Genomic DNA, 22,560 nt, shown 5'->3' with positions numbered 1-22,560 from the left:
ATTCTGCATGGAAATGACATTGTGTAAACATCTACTTTTCCTGTTCCTGGCACAACAGGTGGATGGTGGAACCACAGTGTAGAGAAAATTAATAAGTGTATCTCCAATGATGGTCCTGGTAGCAGGATATGTTTTTAAGTTTCGTGGAAACTTCAAAGCTCAAGACTTGGCTCAAAACTGTATGTTTAAAATTAACCTATCTTGACCCCCCGATAACTTTCTTATTTATTTCATATACATGGCTGTATGATTGCAAATTTTTTTTTAGTTTTTATCGGTGCCACTTTTGCATACAAGTTACTTTTTTTGGTCACTTTTTATTCCATTTGTTTCTGGGATGTGACTAAAAATCAGCAAATTTTGCATTTGGTATTTTCTTCCCCCCACTTATGCCGTTCACTGTACTACAGGACCATTAACATTATATTTTAATAGTTCGGACATTTCAAACACACCAAATATGTTTATTTCTTTTCTTAGTAAAATGGAAAAAGTGGTGGTTTAAATTGTTTAGGGGGGGAGCAGCTTATTTATTTAATAAAAAAAAAAAAGAAACACATTTTTTTTTAATTAAAGTTCCTACAAACGACTATTTATAGCATTGTATTGATTGCTGTTACTGTTCAGTGCTATGCATAGGCATAGCACTGATCAGGCATATTGGTGATCTTCTTGTATGGTCTACCAGAAGGAAAACCATACAAGAAAATCCCCGTTACGGTCTTGGAGCAGGTTAGCAGTGCTACAGCCACCATTTAAACTCATGCTGCAGGTGGTCCGAGGATTCCCCTCCTAGCCCTACAGATACTTTAGATGCCATTAATTTGAAGGGTTAGTGGAGGAGATCAGCTTCATCACTGATGTCTGTCATTATCCATACGCCTGATAACAGCAGCTGGCTTACCGTGTTGGAAGATGCAGTGATTGCAGCAGCCTACATTGCTGGGCGCTAAGTACCAGGACACAGCGACACCCAAGTCTTTTATTTTATTTTATTTTTGTTTTTCCATATATGGCATTCAATTATGTTAATTGTTGACCCAGATTCCCTTTTCTAAAGACACATTAAAGAGGACCTGTGGTCAGATAAAAGAAAAGTGTTTCTTTTGTAGGCTAGGTTCCAGCACTGACCACCACCCACCCCAGATTTTTTCCTGATTAGTCATTTGAAAAGTGTAAATTCTAGGCTTAGGGGTGTTTGTAAATAGTGTTAAGCGGCATAGGCCATATTCGATTTCGCGAATATATGGACGAATATTCATCATATATTCGCTAAATTCGCATATTCGTAATATTCTCGTTTTAGTTTCGCATATGCGCAAATTTGCGTAAGCGAAAATTAACATATGCGGAAATTAACATATACAAAAATTAGCATAAGTAAAAATTCGCAAATGCAAAAATTTGCATATACAAATTTTCGCATATGCGAAAATTCGCACACCAGTATCACACAGTAGTATTAGAGCCTTCTTTACACCACACAAGCTGGAAGCAGAGAGGGATTATCACTGTGATGTGTACTGTGAAAAAAAACACAAAAAAAACAATGAATATTCGTAATTACGAATATATAGTGCTATATTTGCGAATATTCGCGAATTTGCGAATATGCGATATTCGCGAATAAAATTTGAATTGCGAATATTCGCGAGCAACACTATTTGTAAATGAGAATTCAAGTAGAGAAAACAGACATGGTCGCACAATTTGTATTTTGATCTACTTGCTTCTCAGCATAAATTCAAAAACTAACAGGTTGTTAGTATACATTTTGATCAAAAAGTACAAGCCCACTCGCCACGTCAAGGCCACCTATTTAGAGTGGGCCCCTAAAGTCCCTAGCATAAAATGGTGTAGCACTGGGAAGCCACCACCACCACTGCAACACCAGTGCCCTCAGGGTAAACGACCCACTGGCAGAACAGCCCCAATGCCACTCAAACCAGTCCCAGGGCTGTGCCTCCATACAGACACGGTGCCACGGCAGCAATGAACGGCACACAGCACCACACCACCTTGTGAACAAGGTGTAAAAGCTCACTTACCATGTGCTCCCAGTCAGACTGGGAGGCTACCATAAAACAGACCACATCCACAATTTGTATTTTGATCTACTTGCTTCTCAGCATGAATTAAAAAACAAACAGGTTGTTAGTATACATTTTGATTAAAAGTAAAAGCCCACTCGCCACATCAAGGACACCTATGTAGAGTGAGTCCCTAACGTCCCTGGCATAAAATGGCATAGCACTGGGCAGCGACCACCACCAATGCAACACCAGTGCCCACAGGGGGAACGACCCACTGGCAGAGCACCCCGATTCAACTCAAAACAGTCCCAGTGTTTCTAAATGAGACTGAAGGGAATAAATCAGGATTAAGGGGTGTGGATATGAGTTTAAGGGGGTGTGAATCAGACTCATACTCCTGAGACTACCATTCACACCTTTTTTCAAAATGTTGGCTGTGAGGTGGGAAAGTGGAAAGTGTGCCAGAATTCGGCACTTAAGCAGCTTGACTCCACCTCTGTGACACACTTTGAATTTTATCAATTTGGCAATCATCATCACCTCCAGGAGGGGTACACTTTGTTTTTATACCCAAACAGCTATCCAACAGGTGGCACTTTCCCTTTAACTAATACTAAAGAAATTCTTTCTAGGATAGTGTGAGCCATTGAACATGCAGCCTACAGAATTATCCAGTCATCCTTGAATTTAGAGGATTAAAATTTCTCATGATACAAGATCTTTTTTTTCTTTTCTTAGCTAGTCATCTTGTGACAGGTTATGGGGAGCCACAAGAAAAAAATAAGGAATAACACATTTTAACCCAACAATTACCTTGTAAACAAGCCATGCCTCACATTTCTCGTCTTCCAGCTACTCACATATTTGTGATACAGCTGCCATTTTACAACCCTTTAAAATAAATTGGTGATTAATTCCGACAGTACTTCATTTACACCTACTAAGTAGACTCAAATACGCAGATTTTTCCAGTTTATAGTTTACAGTCTTGTTCAATCATCATCAATTACTTTCCATTCGCACATAGTGATTTCCTTGCTATGCACTTTGGCTTGCTCCAGGCAAGCTTTTACAGTTTACTAGTTTGCTTAATGGTTCTGTGTATAACAGCAGAAGGATGGATAACTTACATACATTTTTGCCACTCTGTGTGCTAAATGAGCCATAATAAATGTTTATAAAATCCATGATAAAGGAGAACATTTTATATAATTTTGCAAAAGCTTCCAGGGAGCAAGAAAAATATTGTTCCAATGAGTATTTCATTATGGAGCACATGGTGTATTCCTTATGGTGTGCACAGTCATATTTGTTTAATAGTTTCTGCTTTAAGAATTTATTAATAAACAAATTAAATATCAGATGTTGGATTATACAGGTTCTGTGGTGTTGAGTTTAACAGTTTTCCCCCCTTAGGCTTGTTTATTGGCATAGAATACAATACAAATGATGATGTAAAGTTTAGTCTTAAAGAAGAAGTTCCATGCCTTGAAGTACAGAAAAACGTATCCCTATCCACAGAATAGAGGATACGTTTTAGATCATGGGGGGTTCAACCACTGTGCTCTCCTGCAATTTCCTGTAAGGAGCCCCAGCTCTCCCCTAGAGTGGCACGTTACAACCCCTGCCCAAAGCTGGGGCTCCCATACCCCCTTCATATATCTCTATGGGAGAACCGGAAGATAGCCGGACAGCTCTCCCATAGAGATATGTGACATGCCATTCTAGGGGAGAGTCAGGGCTCTGTACAGGAGATCGCAGGGGACACCCGTGATATAGAACTTATCCCCTATCCTGTAGAGAAGGGATACGTTTTTCTGTACTTCAAGGCATGGGACTTATTCTTTAAAGAAATGTATAATAATTTATAATCTCTATGAAATATAGAAGAAACATATGGAAAAGTTTTTATTCATGTATTTATAGTTGTTTTTTTATTTTTTATTTTTTTTACCAAATACATTAAGGCTAGGTTCATACATAGCATTTTGGTTAGTAATATTAGCCACAATTAGAAATGGAATCAACACAGAGTAAAAAGATTTAATGGAATCTGCTCTTTTTTTGTGTCGAGTAAACATTGTAGTCCCACGCAAGGCTCAGGTACTCAAACAATACTATGCATGCATGATATACTGTAGCACCTCGTGGTCATGATTTGATAAAGAGGAGGACATAGGGTTTTTTCCCTAAAGACTCTATTCTATTTTGCGCAAAAAATATTGGCGTACTCAATCTGTTGCTGAATTATGGTGGTATTAGTCTGAGGCTCCATGTAACAGCACATTTAAGGACTCAGTTTGCTGTCCAGGCACCCTGCATGTGACAATGTCATGTTCTTGCTATAGAAGTTATGATTGTCCTTAAATAGCTAAGCACCCGTCGTTGCCCGGTTTTTCCTTCCTAATCCTTGTTGGGGAGGAAAATAAGCAAAGGAGGAAGCTTTTGACTTTATATCCCATCCTCATATATTGTTGTCATATTCCAACCCCATATCCCATCCTCATATCCCGACCTCCTATCCTGACCTCCTATCCCGTCCTCCTTTGCCATCCTCATATGTCGACCTCCTATTCCGACCTCCTATTCCGACCTCCTATTCCGACCTCCTATTCCGACCTCCTATCCCGACCTCCTATGCCGACCTCCTATCTCGACCTCCTATCCCGACCTCCTATTCCGTCCTCCTATCCCGACCTCCTATCCCGACCTCCTATTCCGTCCTCCTATCCCGACCTCCTATCCAGTCCTCCTATCCCGACCTCCTGTTCTGACCTCCTATCCCGTCCGCCTATCTCGACCGTCTATCTCGACCGCCTATCTCGACCAACTATCCCGACCTCCTATCCCGACCTCCTATCCCATCCTCCTATCTCGTCCTCCTATCCCGTCCTCCTATCTCGTCCTCCTATCTCGTCCTCCTATCTCGTCCTCCTATCTCGTCCTCCTATCTCGTCCTCCTATGTCGTCCTCCTACCTCGTCCTCCTATCCAGACCTCCTATGCTGACCTCCTATCCTGACCCGTAACATGTGTACCAGGAATTGAAATATCTCCAGCCGTACGGAAGTTATGTGGGAACATACATTTCCCATTGATTTGCATGGGACTTTAAACAAAAACCCCCACCCTCACAAATGGGGGTAGTTAAGGGTTAAATTAACTATCCTATATTTTAAGGGGAAATATAAGTAACATGTGACCAAGTATTATCGAAATATCTCCAGCCGTTTGGAAGTTATGCAGTAACATATATTTCCCATATAAGCAGTAGTCCCACTACACCTATGGTGAAATCAGTAATATTTAAACGCCTCATAGCAGGTGTAGGCATGACACTATCCTCCTTTCACGGAGGGCTCAGGGGGCTTCATCCCCTAAGGAAGGAGCGAAACAGTGACTGTAGGGGTCCGGTGACATACAGGCGTTCTACCACTATGGGTGAGTGCAATCTTATTATGCTTAGTACAGTGTGTACTATATATACACACACTGTAATTTGGTCTATGGGCAGCTTATTGGTAAACGGACACCATTCCTTTACACTATAAAATATAAGCCAATAACCAGTTTAGTCCATTATCAATTTTTCATGTGCAATATTATGATAACAACAGTTTGTATTTACTTATGCCTTGTATTTCACCGCAAGGTTTTTATTGGTGTGTCCTTGTAAGTTATACCTCATATTTTTATCTTGTCTATGATGTGCAATAACATTTTTCAATTTTTTGGAGATTGTTGTAGCTCTGTTTTTTCTTGTTGGTATATAAATATATTTCCCATAGACTTGTATGGGACTTTAAACAAAAACTATAACCCTGGCAAATGGGGGTGAGTAAGGGTTAAATTACCTATCCTATGTTTGTTGTTGACATATAAGTAACATGTGTGCCAAGTTTCATGTTAATATCTTTAGCCGTTTGGACATGATGTTGGAACATACACACATACACAGACACACATTGAATTTTATATGTATATATATATATATATATATATATATATATATATATATATATATTTCTTGTGGAATATCTTGGAAAGTTGTGTAAAAATGTAAATGGTTAACATTATGACTCCCACAGCATTTGTTCAGGTTTTTATTATGCTGAATTGTATGCAGCAATTTCGGAGACCCCATGTCATCCAGCTTTGCCAAAAACAGACATTGCTAAGAAATGGCCGAACACTACGTTTAACATTTTTGGCAATACATATATTCATTTCAGTAAATTCCTACTAATAACCCCCTGATAGATACCCTTCCTTTCCAAAATGCATATTTACTATAATAAATAAAAAAAAAACATGTTTATTTCTCTCGCTCTCTCTGTGAATATATTCAAGATCTACATTTGATGCATTCAAGCCTGCAACTTGTATGTAAACTTTTGTTGTACTGCACGTCCTCTATCCCTGTTCATTGCTAATATATGTCCTTTCTACTTGTCCATTTTCAAACTTTTTTTTGCCTTTCCAGTAGAGATGAGCGAATAGAAGCAGATGAACCCAAATTTGTTACTAATTTCAGGAAATATTCAATTCGCAACTAATGCAAATATTGCCGCAATTCTATTGTGCAATTCGCTTCATTGAACTCCATTTACTGCGGTCCAGGCTCCAGGACACCAAAAATGGCGGATCTACATGTCAGTACATGGGGCAAGGAATGCTGGGAAGGCAGAAAGGGAAGGCGGGAAGGGAAGTAGGCGGGATAACCCTGAATCACATGCAGGATGCAGCCAGTCACCCCTGTGATGTCACAGCCATGTAAAATCGGCAGCCATATTGCGGCCAGCCACTTCATTCATTATACTGCAGAGACATAAGACGGACAGCCTATGTGTGTGTGCTACAGCAGAAAAAGCGCATTCCAGCAGCATTTAACATGTTCCTAGTCACGTCAGCGTTCTCGTGGAGCATTGTTTTTTTCACTGAAAAGGATTTTTACTGCAGCTGCAGGCATTAACCTCCCAGTCACTTTCTTCGGCATAGTATTACAGAGAGGGGAACATAGCTGTGTGTTGCCTCATACATTTCAACAAGCTGCCTCAACTTCATAAACCTTAGCACAATTCAGTTTCTTTAATCATCTGCTGGTTATACTAGCCTGTAGACGGTATAATACCCAGCAGTCCATTCCTAATAGTCTTTGACAGAGTGCAATTTTGTGTTTAGTACACAGCTTTTTTTTGGCTGCAGCACAGTTATGTAATGCTAGTGTTTTACAAAAATGTATATTTTTTTAAGGGTACTGTAGCGCATTTTTCAGCCCTCATCAGTGCATACTGCATACGTACATCTAAATAGTGTACTATTTCGTACCTGTTAATCTGTCAAGGGCCTAGATACTGTGAAAGGACAGCCAAAACTGCACGCCTGCTGCTTTTCTAGACAAATACTGTTTTAAGCGTATTGTAATCCCCTCATATACAGTACATAGTAAGTATGTCAGGCAGAGAAGTGCCAGGACATGCAAAGAGGAGTGGCAGAGGACTAAATCCTCCAGGCAGAGGTCGCAGCAGACTAGGGGCGAGTGGCAGCAGGAGTCGCAGCGAGAGGCCTGGGCTCCCGTTATCAGCTAGTGGTCGTGTCTCGACAAGCAACCCATCTGCCATCGTCGATTGGTTAACACGGTCATCCACTTCATCACAAGTGACATCTGACATCCAACAGTCGGTGAATTCCTCAGATACAACCCTCAGTTGACATGGCCCGAGAGCAGTCCCTGTCCTCCCATTTCCTCTGTCCTATGCTGTTCCCTCTCCTACAGAAGTATCTTTATGCTGTGGGTTCAGCTCCACTATTCACTGAGGACGATCTAATAGAGGACAGTCAGCAGCTACTGCCCATCCAAGAAGTGGAGGAGACATCTGCCGCTTCCTCCGCTAATGGGGGCAAGTAGTGATGAGTAGAGTGACGTGGGAGGCGGTGTTGCCAGGGTTCAGGGTCCTGAAGCAGACGCTGTTGAGGAACCTGAGGAGGACATCAGTGACGTGCAGACACTTGTTGATGATAATGAAGCCGATCGCAATTGGGAAACTGGTGCAAAAGGGGCTTCATCATCATCAGGAGAAGAGAGTTGCAGGTTGCCCATGAGGCAGCAGCTGAGCCAGCAAGGCAGTAGCATGGTTGGCAGTCAGCGTGGTGGCAGAAGTGGAAATTCTGGATCCAAACGTGCCCAGGGGAAACCACCTGCTTTGAGGCAGCCTACCTTCCTGGGAGGTAGTGGAACAGGGGTTCCTGGAGTCGGCAGCAGTAGCAGTCAATTAGTGCAGACTGTTGGTGGGAAAATCAGCTACTCGGCGGTGTGGCAGTTTTTCATCAAGCATCCGGAGGAGGTTCACATAGCCACATGTAAGATATGTTGGCAGAAGGTGAAGTGTGGCCAGGGTCCCAATGTTGGCACCACGGCCCTGCATCAACATATGCTTCGCCACCATAATGCGGCCTGGGAGAACCGCGTCTCTGAGGTAGTGGTCCGGCCTGCTGCATCACCCAGTGGCATGCCGCTCCCTATTTCAGCCAGCAAAGGCACTACCACCTCAGCCAAAGTGAGCTGTGTGTCATACCGTACTTCTGTCGCTCCAGATGCTCCTGCTCCTCTCACTTTTAGTCCCATTCCACAAACAATCCATCCGCGAAGCTATGTCCCAGAGACAACAGTATGCGCCCACTCATCCAACGGTGCAGAAGCTGAATGTGCTCCTGTCTAAGTTGCTGGTGCTGCAGTCCCTCCCTTTTCAAGTGGTGGACTCTGCACTGATGGCTTGTGCCGAGCAGAGGTGGAGAGTGCCAAGCCGTCATTTCTTTGCGAAGAAGGCAGTACTCAAGGTCCAGTCCTTGAGCCTGTCAGTGTGTACCAAAGTGCATGGCAGTGTCAACATCTTGAGCTGTAACTACGGTCAGGAACAATACATGTCCTTTATGGCTCACTGGGTGAATGTGGTTCCTGCACAGCCACAACCCAACTTGGACAGGTTACGCCACTTACTCCTCCACGCTATCAGTCCATTTGTCCTGTGCGACTCTGCCTCCTCATCTTCCACCATGTCCTCAGCCTCCACTGCCCAGACAAGTCTCAGTGGCCCCTCAGCATACCCTGTGTGCAGGGCACGGCGGTGTCACGCTGTTCTTCACATGGTTTGCCTTGGTGAAAAGAGTCACACGGGAGGAACTGCTAAAAGTCATTCGTAAAGAAATCAGAGCATGGCTTACTCCATGAAAGCTGTAAATGGGAACCATGGTGACCATCAACGGGAAGAACATCTTGGCCGCACTGCGACAAGGAAGGGTGACCCATGCGCCATGCATGGCACATGTGTTCAATCTGGTTGTCAAGCAGTTCTTGAAGTGTTCCCCCCCCTATTTGCAAGACATCCTAACAATGGGAAGGAAACTTTGCATGCACTTCAGCCACTCATACACCCTTTTTGAGCTGCAGCCTCAGAATGGTATCTCCAAACATAGTCTGATTTGTGATGTTGCCACACATTGGAATTCTACTGTCCATATGTTGGACCGACTGTACGAACAGAGAAAAGCCATCACCAATTTCTTGAGGATCCAAGCGGATAGGGGTACTCTCCTGTGTAACTTCAATGTGAACCAGTGGCAGCTCATACGTGACACCTGCCGTTTGCTCAGGCCCTTAGAGGAAGCCACATTATTAGTAACTCACCAGGATTACGGGAATTCCACTGCTTTATTTCCTACACTAAGTGTTGGAAACGATGGCTGGTCAGGGCAAAAGAGACGTGTCTCCTACATCTAAATGAGCCCTGTAGGGGCTGAACTGGAGGAGGAGGAGGCTGAGGGTCACAGTGGTGCACAGTTTTGGTTTCATGAGATGGGCGGTGCTTCTAGTCATCTGACAGGAGAGGAGGAGCATGATCAACTAGAGGAGCTAGAGGGTTATGAGGAAGGCGAGACAGAGGACCCAGACACACCGTTGCAGTATGCAGTGGAGATGGAGACAGGGAGTCCCTCTGAGTCACATACATAAATGGCACGATGCATGCTCAGTTGTTTGCATAGTGACCGCCGAATTGTCAACATTCGGCAGCGGGATGACTTCTGGCTCCTCACCTTATTGGACCCTTGCTACGGCACAAAATGGGGGGGCTTTTTACACCCACTGAGAGGGAGGACAAACTGACCTACTACAGAGAGATCCTACGCAGTCAGTTGGCCGATCATCCATCCACTCGCAGGTCTTCCTCGTGGGGGGGGGGGGGGGGGGCCCTCTGCGCTCACCTTCCACTGCCATGGCTGCTGGGGATGGTTGCTGGGGATGAGTGGGGTGGCAGGAGCAGTACCAGCTCCATCCTCTTATGTACGCATCCTGCTGCCTGATCCAGACTGTGTGTTTCAGGAACTACTTGGCTTACTGATGCTGCTGGGCCTGTGCCTAAATGTATTAGATGTTAGCAATTTCTTCACCCACATAGTGAAGCAACTCATCAGCAGCAGGTAGACATGGAGCAGGACCTGAACCAGCAGCAGGTGGCATACCTTGACATGGCCATGCCAACAAACCTTGAAGATCTGTGGACTTCCGGGCAGCCAAACTTGATTTATGGCTGCAACTAGCAGAGTTTTCCCCTGAAAAGTTGTCCTGCCCGGCCACTAGTGTGGCATCAGAGCGGGTGTTTAGTGCTTCGGGGGCCATAGTCACCCCAAGGAGAACTCATCTGTCCACAAAAAATGTGGAGATACTGCCCTTTGTGAAGATGAATCAGACATGGATCAGCCAGGATTTCCACCCACCAATGCAAGATGCATCAGAGTAGATTGACCATGGTGCTACACCTACTCTTCACAAATATGGATAGTTCCAAACAGATTTAAAGCACTGCTTCCCAGTTACAAACATTCCAGCCACCTTCATCACCGGGGACTAGTATTGCCACCCACCACACCACTCTGTCACCGGGTCACGTTCAGGACTCCTGATGCTGCTGCCACCTCCAGGTTGTTTCATTCAGCCACTTTTTGTCTCCTTATGCTTCTGCGAAATCCAGGCTGTGCCATTCAGCCACTATATGGTCTCCTTATGCTTTCTTCACCTCCAGGCTGTTTCATTCAGCCAATATATTGTTTTCTGATGCTGCTGGGACTTTCTTGGATATTATTAACAATTTTTTTATGGTAGCACTAGCAAACATACATGCTCAATAGAGATTTGAACATTGATCTTTTAATGTTAGGGGTTGTGAAGCCCTCTTATGTATGCATCCTGCTGCCTGATCCAGGCTGTGTGTTTCAGGAAGTACTTGGCTTACTGATGCTGCAGGGCCTGTGCCTAAATGTATTAGATGTTAGCACTAACATACATCTTCTATACAGATTTCAATATTCCCCTTTTAATGTTAGGGGTTATTAAGCCCTCTTGTGTACTTCTGCTGCTGCCTGATTCAGGCTGTGTGTTTCAGCAACTATATGGTTTAGTGATGGGGCTGGGCCTGTGCCAAAATTTTTTTGATGTTAGCACTAGCTAACATACATCTTCTATACAGATTTCAACATTAACATTTTAATGTTAGAGGTTGTGAAGCCCTCTTGTAAACTCATTCTGATGCCTGCTCCAGGCTGTGTGTTTCATGAACTACTGTGCTCAGTAATGCTGCTGGGCTTGGGCCTTAACTTCTTTGATGATAGCACAAGGTAAAATACCTCTTCAATAGAGATTTCAACATTGATCTTTCAATCTTAGAGGTTAAACAAAAACCCTCTTAAGTACTGCTGCTGCCTGCTCCTGACTGTGTCTTTCATGAACTACTTGGCTTACTGATGCTGCTCGGCTTGGGTCTTACATTTTTGGAAGTTGGCACTTGATTACTTACATGCTTAATTGAGATTTCAACATTGATCTTTCAATTTAAGGGGTTATTAAACCCTCTTGTGTATTGCTGATGCCTGCTTCCACTGTGTGTTAAGGAACTACTTGGCTTACATATGCTGCTGGGCTTGGTCCTTAAATTTTTGGATGTTAGCACTAGCTTACATACACGCTTAATTGAGATTTCAACATTGACCTTTCAATGTAAGGGGTTATGAAACCCTCTTGTGTACTGCTGATGCCTGCTCCTGATTGTATGTTTCAGGAACTACTTGGCTTTCTGATGCTGCTGGGCTTGGGCCTTACATTTTTGTATGTTAGCACTAGCTTACATACATGCTCATTTTAGATTTCAACATTGATCTTTTAATCTTAGGGGTTATGAAACCCTCTTGTGTACTCCTGCTGCTGACTGCTCCTGTCTGTGTCATTCAGCAACTACATGGTTTAGTGATGCTGCTGGGCTTGGGCCTTAAATTTTTGGATGGTAGCACTAGCTAACATGCATCTTCAATAATGATTTTAACATTCACCTTTTAATGTTAGGGGTTGTGAACCCCTCTTGTGTACTCATGCTGCTGCGTGCTCCTGTGGGTGTCATTCAGCAACTACTTGGTTTAGTGATGCTGCTGGGCCTAGGACATTACCTATAAATGTTTATGGTAGCACTAGGTACCATACATCTTCAATTGAAATTTCAAAATTCATCTTTTGTTCTTAGAGATTGTGAGGCCCTATTGTCTCCTCATCTGCCGCCAACTCCAGGCTGTGCCATTCAGACACTATATGGTCTCCTCATGCTTCAGCCACCTCCAGGCTGTGTCATTCAGGCAATATATGGTTTACTGATTCTGCTGGGCCTGGGAATGAAAATGTTGTAATGGTAGCACTAGCTACCCAAAATCTTCAATTTAAATTTCAAACTTCATCTTTTTTTCATAGGAATTGTGAAGGCCTAGTGTCTACTCATGCTGCTTCCAAATCCTGGCTGTGGCATTGAGACACTATATGGTCTCCTCATGATTCAGCCAACTCCAGGCTGTGTCACTCTGGAAATACATGGTTTACTGATGCTGTTGGGCCTGGGTCTGGGAATAAAAACTTTGTTATGGTAGCACTAGCTACCCAAAATCTTTGGTTCAAATTTCAGAATTTCATCTAATAATCTTAAAGATTGTGAAGGCCTAGTGTCTACTCATGCTGCGGCCAAATCCTTGCTGTGCCATTCAGACAGTATATGGTCTCCTCATGCTGCCAACACCTCCACACTGTGTCATTCAGCCACTATATGGTCTCCTCATGCTGCCAACACCTCCACGCTGTGTCATTCAGCCACCATATGTCTCCTCATACTGATGCCACCACCAGGTTCTGTCATTGTGCCGCTCTGCGGCAGTGATTCTAAAAGCATTGCCGGTAATCTGCATTTCATTCTGAATAACAGTATTATTTCACTACCCCAGCACACTCCATATGCATGTTAGAACAAAGAAAAGTGTTCTACACCCTTATTGAGGCTCTATGTTGGCCAGAAATAGACGTTTTTAATATAGATTTGCCGCAAATAAATTTGGATCTAAATTTAGCGAATCAGACAAATCAAACTTTTCAAAAGTTCACTCATCTCTACTTTCCAGCATTGCACATGTACTGGCTATAGGGAGCTCCCCCTACTGTTAAAGGGGTATTCTGGTGGAAAACTTTATATTTTTTTTCTCAACTGGTGCCAGCAAGTTAAACAGATTTGTAAATGACTTCTATTTAAAAATCTTAATCCTTCCAGTACTTATCAGCTGCTGTATTCTACAGACGAATTTCTTTTCTTTTTCAGTTTTTTTTCTGTCTGACTACAGTGCTCTCTGCTGACACCTCTGTCCATGTCATGAACTGTCCAGAGTAGAAAAAGTTTGCTACGAGGATTTATTCCTGCTCTGGACAGTTCCTGTAGAGCATACAGAAGCTGCTAAGTACTGAAAGGATTAAGATTTTTAAATAGAAGTAATTTACAAATCTGTTTAACTTTCTGGCTCCAGTTGATTTAAAAAAATATATATTTATTTATTATAGTAGCTGTGCCTGGTACTGTGGCTTACCACAACATGCAAATGAATGGGGTTGAGCTATAGTAATACCAGGCATTGCAAATACAAAAGTGAATATGTGCCTGGTAATAAGAAAGGTGCAGAGATCATCTGAGAACCACAGCCCCTTCAATCAGCTTATCTGAGGAGATACTGAGAGTTGGACCCCACTAGTCAGGTTTTAATATCTTGTACCAGGAATAGGCCATCAGGAATAAATCCTGAAAACCCCATTAAATGGGTAGTCCAGTGGAAAACTTTATTTATTTATTTTTTTTTTTATCAACTGGTTCCAGAAAGTTAAACAGATTTGTAAATAACTTATATAAAAAAATCTTAATCCTTCCAGTACTTATTAGCTGCTGAAAACTACAGATGAAATTATTCTTTTTTTTTTAACACAGAGCTCTCTGCTGACATCACGAGCACAGTGCTCTCTGCTGACATCTCTGTCCATTTTAAGAATTGTCCAGAGTAGGAGAAAATCCCCAAAGCAAACATATGCTGCTCTGGACAGTTCCTAAAATGGACAGAGTTGTCAGCAGAGAGCACTGTGCACGTGATGTCAGCAGAGAGCACTGTGTTCCCAAAAAAAAAATCCTCTGTAGTATTCAGCAGCTAATAAGTACTGGAAGGATTAAGATTGTTTAATAGAAGTAATTTGCAAATCTGTTTAACTTTCTGGCACCAGTTGATTTAAAAAAAAAAAAAAGTTTTCCACCGGAGTACCTCTTTAATGTAAGAAGAGCCAAAAGTTGCTTTTAAGGTGTATACATATATAGAAAGTGGAGGTACACGTGAAAGTACTACATCTGAAGGGGTTGCTACCTGGACCATGCACTGGAGAGGTGTAAGTAATACGTAGTGTATTTGCTAAAGGTTTTGAGTAAATTCAATGGCTGTTATCTATGTCAACATGCATAATGTGATAGCACAGCTTATTCTTATTACTGTTATAGGTCTGTGAATGGAAAGAATATGAACAACTTAAGAAACTTCTAGATGTAAATATCAAAGACATTGGAGAACCTCATCAGAAATTATATCAGCTTTGTCAGAATGCTATTAAATACAGCGTCAAAACAAGTAAGAAATCAAACCGCCAATGGATTGTATGTCGGGCATGTTGATTTAAAAGATGACCTTTGGCCTTTTCTGGCCTGTCAGTTTTAGTAATTACATGTATCTCCCATGAAATAACAATTCTGTATTGTATCATTAACCTGTTATTCTTACCAGAAATGTATAACTAAATAGCCAACTTTACATTATCTTTTGGGGACATGACTCTATAATGATCATTTTGGGAGATTTTAATCCGATTTGGATTCACTAGGCCAAGTGCATAGCAATACTACTCATCGCCAGACAGTACGCAAAGATGCAGCAAAATTCATCAGTGTTTGCTCTACAAGAGCAGAGACTCCTGTCGAAATGACAGGAGTTCCTGCCCTCTATTTAGTTCCCAAGCCATTATATGTTAGAGCACCATGGAAGCTCACCGAGTAGAGCGGCATATGCTGTTTGGGGTGGGGATCAATGAAATGGTAATGCCTGCAATAACTTACAATAGAGCTGCCTGCTCCTGCTGCCTGACCACTCAGCCGCAGCTCTATTTAGCTGCTTTTACTTCTGGTCTTTTGATCAAATGCAGGTAGCTATAATTATAGCAGCTATAGTTATAATCTGTAGTTTTATCGGAACTTTTTTGAGACAGATGTTACTTTTTGGTCACTTCTTATTCGATGTCTTCTGAGAAGTAAAAATGGAAAAAAAAGTTTATTATGTTTTTTTTTTAAACAATGTTCAGACATTTCTACATGTAACAATACCAGCTTCGCTTTGTTGTAGAACCCCTGTAATATAAACTATGATGCCGAAATACCAACTATAGTACAACCATAAAATCGGTATCATTTTCGAATAACACCAGCCGCAGTGCTTCATCGCACCATTGTTGTTATAGGGGATGCTGAGGAAGCTCTCACATTCTGTTGGGGCCAGAGGTAGAATAATTATTATAAATAGTACATGGTAGATGGTGGGAACTCTTTCAATTGACCTATTTCGGGGCTTTTGTTTCAGTGTTTTTGTGTGTCCCCTCAATAAGTTGAATGTAGGTTATTGGATAACAGTGGGGATTACTTTAATAGTTTACATTATATTGCTGATAGACTGTAAATAAAATCATAAAATATGAATGATAAACTTACGCTGCTAAAAATCATCTATGTATCTAAACCTCATGCTGCTATAAACTCAATATATACCGTACCTTAATCTCTCATTGTGTAATCTTGCTATAAAAGTACAGTCCATTTATGCAGAACTTTTACTGCTGTTTACTTTTATAAAAAATTATATCTTTTATAAACAAAATTCCCTTTTTTTAAATATCGTATCACCCTTTTGTATAAAAATGTGATAACCACTTCTTATCATAAAACCATGAGCTATTACTTCTACTGACACCTACAGTAGCCTAATCCGATATCTCTTCCTAACCTTTCACAATCTGGTTTGCACCTCATTAGCGGCAGTAATGTGCGTTACAAAACTATACGATGGCATAGCATTGTGCTGCAATGTTGGTGCTCTACTAGTACAGTCGGTCTCAGGCGCACTGTATCAGGAGAAGACCTATTGAGCAGTTCAAAGGAGAGTAAGAGACCTCCAGTAAGAGACCACCAAGTATGGAAGCTGGAATATCATGGGGTACAGGATAACAATATCAATACAATGGATATACAGTGTGAATATATGCTGATAGAAGCAGTACTCACAGGTGAAAATCAAGATAGTACTTTGCACACACTGGTAAATGGTCACGGTAAAAAACAGAGATAGAGAAACAGGCAATACTGAGTACTTACAAAACCTCACCTAGGCCACATAATAAAAGATTCCTGCCATACATCCTGCCTGAAACCACCTCCTTACCCTGAACATGTGTTTTTGCTTCTGCTTCGTCAGGAGGGTGTGAGGTGGTTTCAGGCAGGATGTATGGCAGGAATCTTTTATTATGTGGCCCATGTGAGGTTTTGTAAGTACTCAGTATTGCCTGTTTCTCTAGCTCTGTTTTTTACCGTGACCATTTACCAGTGTGTGCAAAGTACTAGCTTGATTTTCACCTGCGAGTACTGCTTCTATCAGCGTATATTCACACTGTATATCCATTGTATTGATATTGTTATCCTGTAACCCATGATATTCCAGCTTCCATCCTCACCCCCATTTTCTATATATATATACCTTGGTGCCTTATCTTCTATGTCTGATTTTAAGGATATGTATGCTTATTTTCCAATAAAGAGATTGTTTGTTTATTTTACTTGTTGTTCTAATCGTAATTGACCTCTATTTTTGGAGAGAGTTATTTATGTGGCTCATTGCGGCGTTTATGCATAGCCGGTGTTTTGTGTATTAAATATACATCCTGTAAACCATGATGGACATATTTGTATAAAGACCGCTAATGACAAGCATTCCCTGGTGTTTATTTTGGATGTCTATACAACATTTGGCACTATGATCACAAACTCTTACTCAATATGTTTGAGTTGATTAAAGTGTTACTATCATTAGAAACAACTTTTTTCCATTTAATACTTCCATAAAAACTAGTTTTTATACTTCATTAAAATTTTAATTGCTAAAAATGTAAAAAAAATGGTTTAAAAAATACCCAAAAATATCTGAAGGGAGGGGGGAGAGAGATATGGTTATCTCCATTGTGTGCCTCAGAGCACAGGCAAGATGCAGACAGTTTGCAGTCTTTAAGAAGAGAAGCATTTACATGCACAGTGACAAGCAATACAAGGTGCTTATCTATTATTTATATGCAAAATGGTTTCTCTTTGGACATTTTATGAACTTATTTCTTGTTTATTTTGCACCAAATAGGTTCCACATGGCTGCTTTAGGGTTATAAAAAGTATGCACTTTTGGTCACAAAGCTGTAAAACTGTAAAAATGAAAAATTTTTGCACAAAATTCAAGTTTTTATTTTGTCCTTGCACCCTTTTGTCCTTTTTAAATGGCTACATTACAATTATAAAGAATATGCATTTAGGTAAAATGTTTTGCAAATGTAAAAATGCCTGTGTAGACCTCATGACAGGGGAGAGGGAAGGTGGAGGAGAGCTTATCATGCTCCAGGGGAACCACCCCCAGCCTCTCAGAGAAATGTAGCAATACATAGATCAAAAGGTATTTTACATATTACCACATGCATATTACATATCAACACAGGCATATTATTATGCATACAGATCTTAGGGCACATTACAATGCAGATTTAAGCATTTGTTTATGTCAATTTTCTTACTAATGACAGTAATGCTTTAACTTCATACAACAATGGTGGACATGTTATAATCGTATTGACCCACAGAATAAAGATCACATATTTTACCATAAAGTGCACTACACAAAAACTACACCCCCCCCACAAAAAAAAAAGAAAAAAAAAAGTTGCAAAATAGTTTATTTTTTTTCAATTTCTCCCCCCCCCCCCCCCCAAAAAAAAAAATAATAATAATAAAATAAAACAAAAATGAAACCTGTCCTCAGGGCTTTCACTTTAAAAAACTTTTGACATGTTGTAGAGACATGTCAGATCTTTGGATAATTCAATGTCTAAGTGTTTAGACTGCAACCGACTGCTAGAAAGAGCAGGGAGAAGAGCGTGCTAAGCAAGACAATCTTACAATGTAAGTCTATAGGATTGTCTTGGTATGCTGCACTTTCCTCCCCGCTCCTCCTAACAGCTGGTCAAAAGTTATACATCCTTTATTTATTTAACATCAACTTATTCTGCAGTGGCATACAGAGATTGTCTTCATTCACATTGGTCCCTGTCCCTAGTGGGGCTCACAATGTTAACTCTGATTTGACCTACTGTATTTATCGGGGTATACCACACACCAGCCTATAACACGCACCCTCATTTTAGCAACGATATTTGGGTAAAAAAATGAGGGTGCGTGTGTGTGCATGCGTATACCCCGATACACCCACAGGAAAGGCAGGGGGAGATAGACCGTCGCTGCCCGCTTCTCTCCCCCTGCCTTTCCTGGGGTCTAGAGCCCTGCTGCCGCCGCTTCTCTCCCGCTGGATATCTGCGCCGCTGCCCGTTCTCTCCCTCTGGCTATTGCGCTGCGCCGTGCAGTGCATAGTAACGACGCATGGGACGCAAACCGGAGGCCTGGAGCAGCGCAGACCCGACCCCGCAACAGGTAATTATACAACCGGGGATGGGGGAGGCAACGAGGCAGCGGCACCGGCAATGGGTGCCGCTGCCCCTTCTCTTCCCCTGTCTGTCGGCGCCGCAACCCCATTTCCGGCGCCGCTTAGCCAGGGGGAGAGAACGGGCAGCGGCACCGATAGCTAGGGGGAGAGAAGGGCCGGCAGCAGGGCTCTAGACCCCAGGACAGGCAGGGGCAGAGAAGCCGGCAGCGGTGGCGGTCTCTGCACCTGCAAAGCCGCTGCAGTTCATTGATTTAAAGCGCCCGCTTTAAATCATTGAACTGCAGCGGCTTATCGGCGTATAACACGCAGAAAGACTTTAGGCTAACATTTTTTGTCTAAAAAGTGTGTGTTATACGCCGATAAATGTGGAATGTTTTTTAGTGTAAGGTAAAACCTATGCAAACACAGAAAGAACACATACACTTTTTGGAGATATTGTGCTCGGTGGGTTTTCATCCCAGTACCCTAGTGATGCAAAGCAACAGTGGCTCATCCCTCCATACAGTAGTTATCATCCCCTGTCTACTCCATAACATGTTGCTCTTATTGCTGCAGCTTCCACTGCCTAATAAATAATACTGTGACATCACATTTATTGGAAGAAACAGTAAGTTAGAACAAACCTGACCCAGCCTGGGAACACAGGACACACTGGACATAAAAAAACAAAGTGTATACAGACCATACAACCACCACAAAAGTCAAAGTATACTACTTTTTGAAAAGTCCCCGAACACCCCTTTAAAGTGGAGTTTTCAACTCAACTGGTGCCAGAAAGTTATACAGATTTGTACATTACTTCTATTTAAAAATGTTAATCTTTCCAGTACTCATCAGCTGCTGTACTACAGAGGAAGTTCTTTTCTTTTTTAAATTTAATTTCTGTCAGACCAGAGTGCTTTCTGCTGACACCTCTATCCATATCAGGAACTGTCCAGAGTAGAAGCAAATACACATAGCAAACTTCTCCTGCTCTGAACAGTTCCTGACATGAACAGAGGTGTGAGCAGAGAGCACCGTGGTCAGACTGGAAAAAAAAACTACACAACTTTCTGTAGTATACAGCAGCTGATAAGTACTGGAAGGATTAAGATTTGTAAATAGAAGTAATTTACAAAACTGTTTAACTTTCTGGCACCAGTAGAATTGGAAACATTTTTTTCCCCCACTGAAGTACCCCTTTAACCCCTTAACGACGCGATATGAAGCGGGATCGCGCCGTGATTCTGCATCATATCGCTTCGGTCCCGGCGCTGATCAACGGCCGGGACCCGCGGCTAATACCACACATCTCCGATCGCGGCGATGTGCGGTATTAACCCTTTAGAAGCGGCGGTCAAAGCTGAACGCCGCTTCTAAAGTGAAACTGAAAGTGACCCGGCTGCTCAGTCGGGCTGTTCGGGACCGCCGCGGTGAAATTGCGGCGCCCCGAACAGCTGATCGGACACCGGGAGGGCTGTTACCTGCCTTCTCAGTGTCCGATCGACGAATGACTGCTCCGTGCCTGAGATCCAGGCAGGAGCAGTCATGCGCCGATAATGCTGATCACAGGCGTGTTAATACACGCCAGTGATCAGCATAGGAGATCAGTGTGTGCAGTGTTATAGGTCCCTATGGGACCTATAACACTGCAAATAAATGTTAAAAAAAAAGTGTTAATAAAGGTCATTTAACCCCTTCCCTAATAAAAGTTTGAATCACCCCCCTTTTCCCATAAAAAAATAAAACCGTGTAAAAAAAAAAAAAAATAAACATATGTGGTATCACCGCGTGCGTAAATGTCCGAACTATAAAAATATATCATTAATTAAACCGCACGGTCAATGGCGTACGCGCAAAAAAATTCCAAAGTCCAAAAAAGCGTATTTTGGTCACTTTTTATACCATTAAAAAAATGAATAAAAAGTGATCAAAAAGTCCGATCAAAACAAAAATCATACCGATAAAAACTTCAGATCACGGCGCAAAAAATGAGTCCTCATACCACCCTGTACGTGGAAAAATCTAAAAGTTATAGGGGTCAGAAGATGACATTTTTAAACGTATAAATTTTCCTGCATGTAGTTATGATTTTTTCCAGAAGTGCGACAAAATCAAACCTATATAAGTAGGGTATCATTTTAACCGTATGGACCTACAGAATAATGATAAGGTGTCATTTTTACTGAAATATGCACTGCGTAGAAACGGAAGCCCCCAAAAGTTACAAAATGGCGTTTTTTTTTTTCGATTTTGTCGCACAATGATTTTTTTTTTTCGTTTCGCCGTGCATTTTTGGGTAAAATGACTAATGTGACTGCAAAGTAGAATTGGTGATGCAAAAAATAAGCCATAATATGGATTTTTAGGTGGAAAATTGAAAGGGTTATGATTTTTAAAAGGTAAGGAGGAAAAAACGAAAGTGCAAAAACGGAAAAACCCTGAGTCCTTAAGGGGTTAAGGAAGTAAAACACAATACTATATACCAAAAATGATAAGGCAACTTATTTTTTGTCAAGCAAGCCTCACTTTGTTAGGTGCTGAAGCGGTGACATGTCATTTACATAACACCTGCAGGAACAAATTAATAGAGGAAGTAAACGTATAAGAAATGCTGGTCTGTCAGTGTGAGGGATTTAGGCATCCTATCTTTACCGCTGCCCCTGAAGCAATGACAGGCTTTATTACCTTCACTAATGAGACGCTGTGATGCTCTTATTGTTGTACTGCAGTGAGGAAATCTGTTACGTGGGGGGAAAGGCAGAAATAAGAGGGGTGCACTGTTTTGTATTTCTTTTATTGATGGGGCAGCTGTTTACTCTTGTAATGAATTATTCATTCCCTACACAGTCTTCGATCGCAGATATATTTCTTAAATATATTGGTGCATTTACAAAATATTCAGAGCTTATATTAATATTTCAGTTTATGGGTATTATATTAATACAAAGGATATACATAAACAACCAAAATTTTTAAATTATAATTAATTTAGGGTATGTTCACATGTAGCAAAGATGGTGCTGATTTTAAGCGAGGAAATCTGCTTATGTTATTCACAGTATTCAACCACTGAGCTTCTCTACATAAATTTGCAACAAATGCTATGGATTTTAGGCTACAGATTTTTTCCTATGTTAAATTATTGAAAAAAGTGAATATTAAACTATGGGTTTAATTTGTGGAATTCCTTGCAGAAAATTAACTGCTTATCTGTCTTGTGTAAACATACCCTACAAGACCACTATATTCTCACAGAGTCGATACCTTGCACATTTTCTTCAGCAGAAAATCTGCAGCATATTTGCACCTGATCCCTTGGGGCCTATTTATACAGCTGAAATTCTAGTGGAATCCAGAGTGGAATCCAGTGG

General features: G+C 41.6%; 1 protein-coding gene across 2 annotated transcripts in view; it reads left to right on the top strand.

The window, feature by feature from the left end:
- The window catches only part of GADL1 (glutamate decarboxylase like 1), a 384,680-nt gene that overhangs the window by 82,503 nt on the left and 279,617 nt on the right, over positions 1-22,560 (top strand). For both annotated transcript variants that reach the window (XM_056520082.1, XM_056520083.1), the window contains exon 3: positions 14,917-15,043. In XM_056520082.1, the coding sequence (XP_056376057.1) occupies positions 14,917-15,043 (127 nt within the window). The remainder of the gene's footprint in view (positions 1-14,916; positions 15,044-22,560) is intronic.

This window comes from Hyla sarda, chromosome 5, assembly GCF_029499605.1.
Source record: "Hyla sarda isolate aHylSar1 chromosome 5, aHylSar1.hap1, whole genome shotgun sequence".
NCBI lineage: Eukaryota > Metazoa > Chordata > Amphibia > Anura > Hylidae > Hyla > Hyla sarda.
This window is presented reverse-complemented; position numbering and strand designations above follow the sequence as displayed.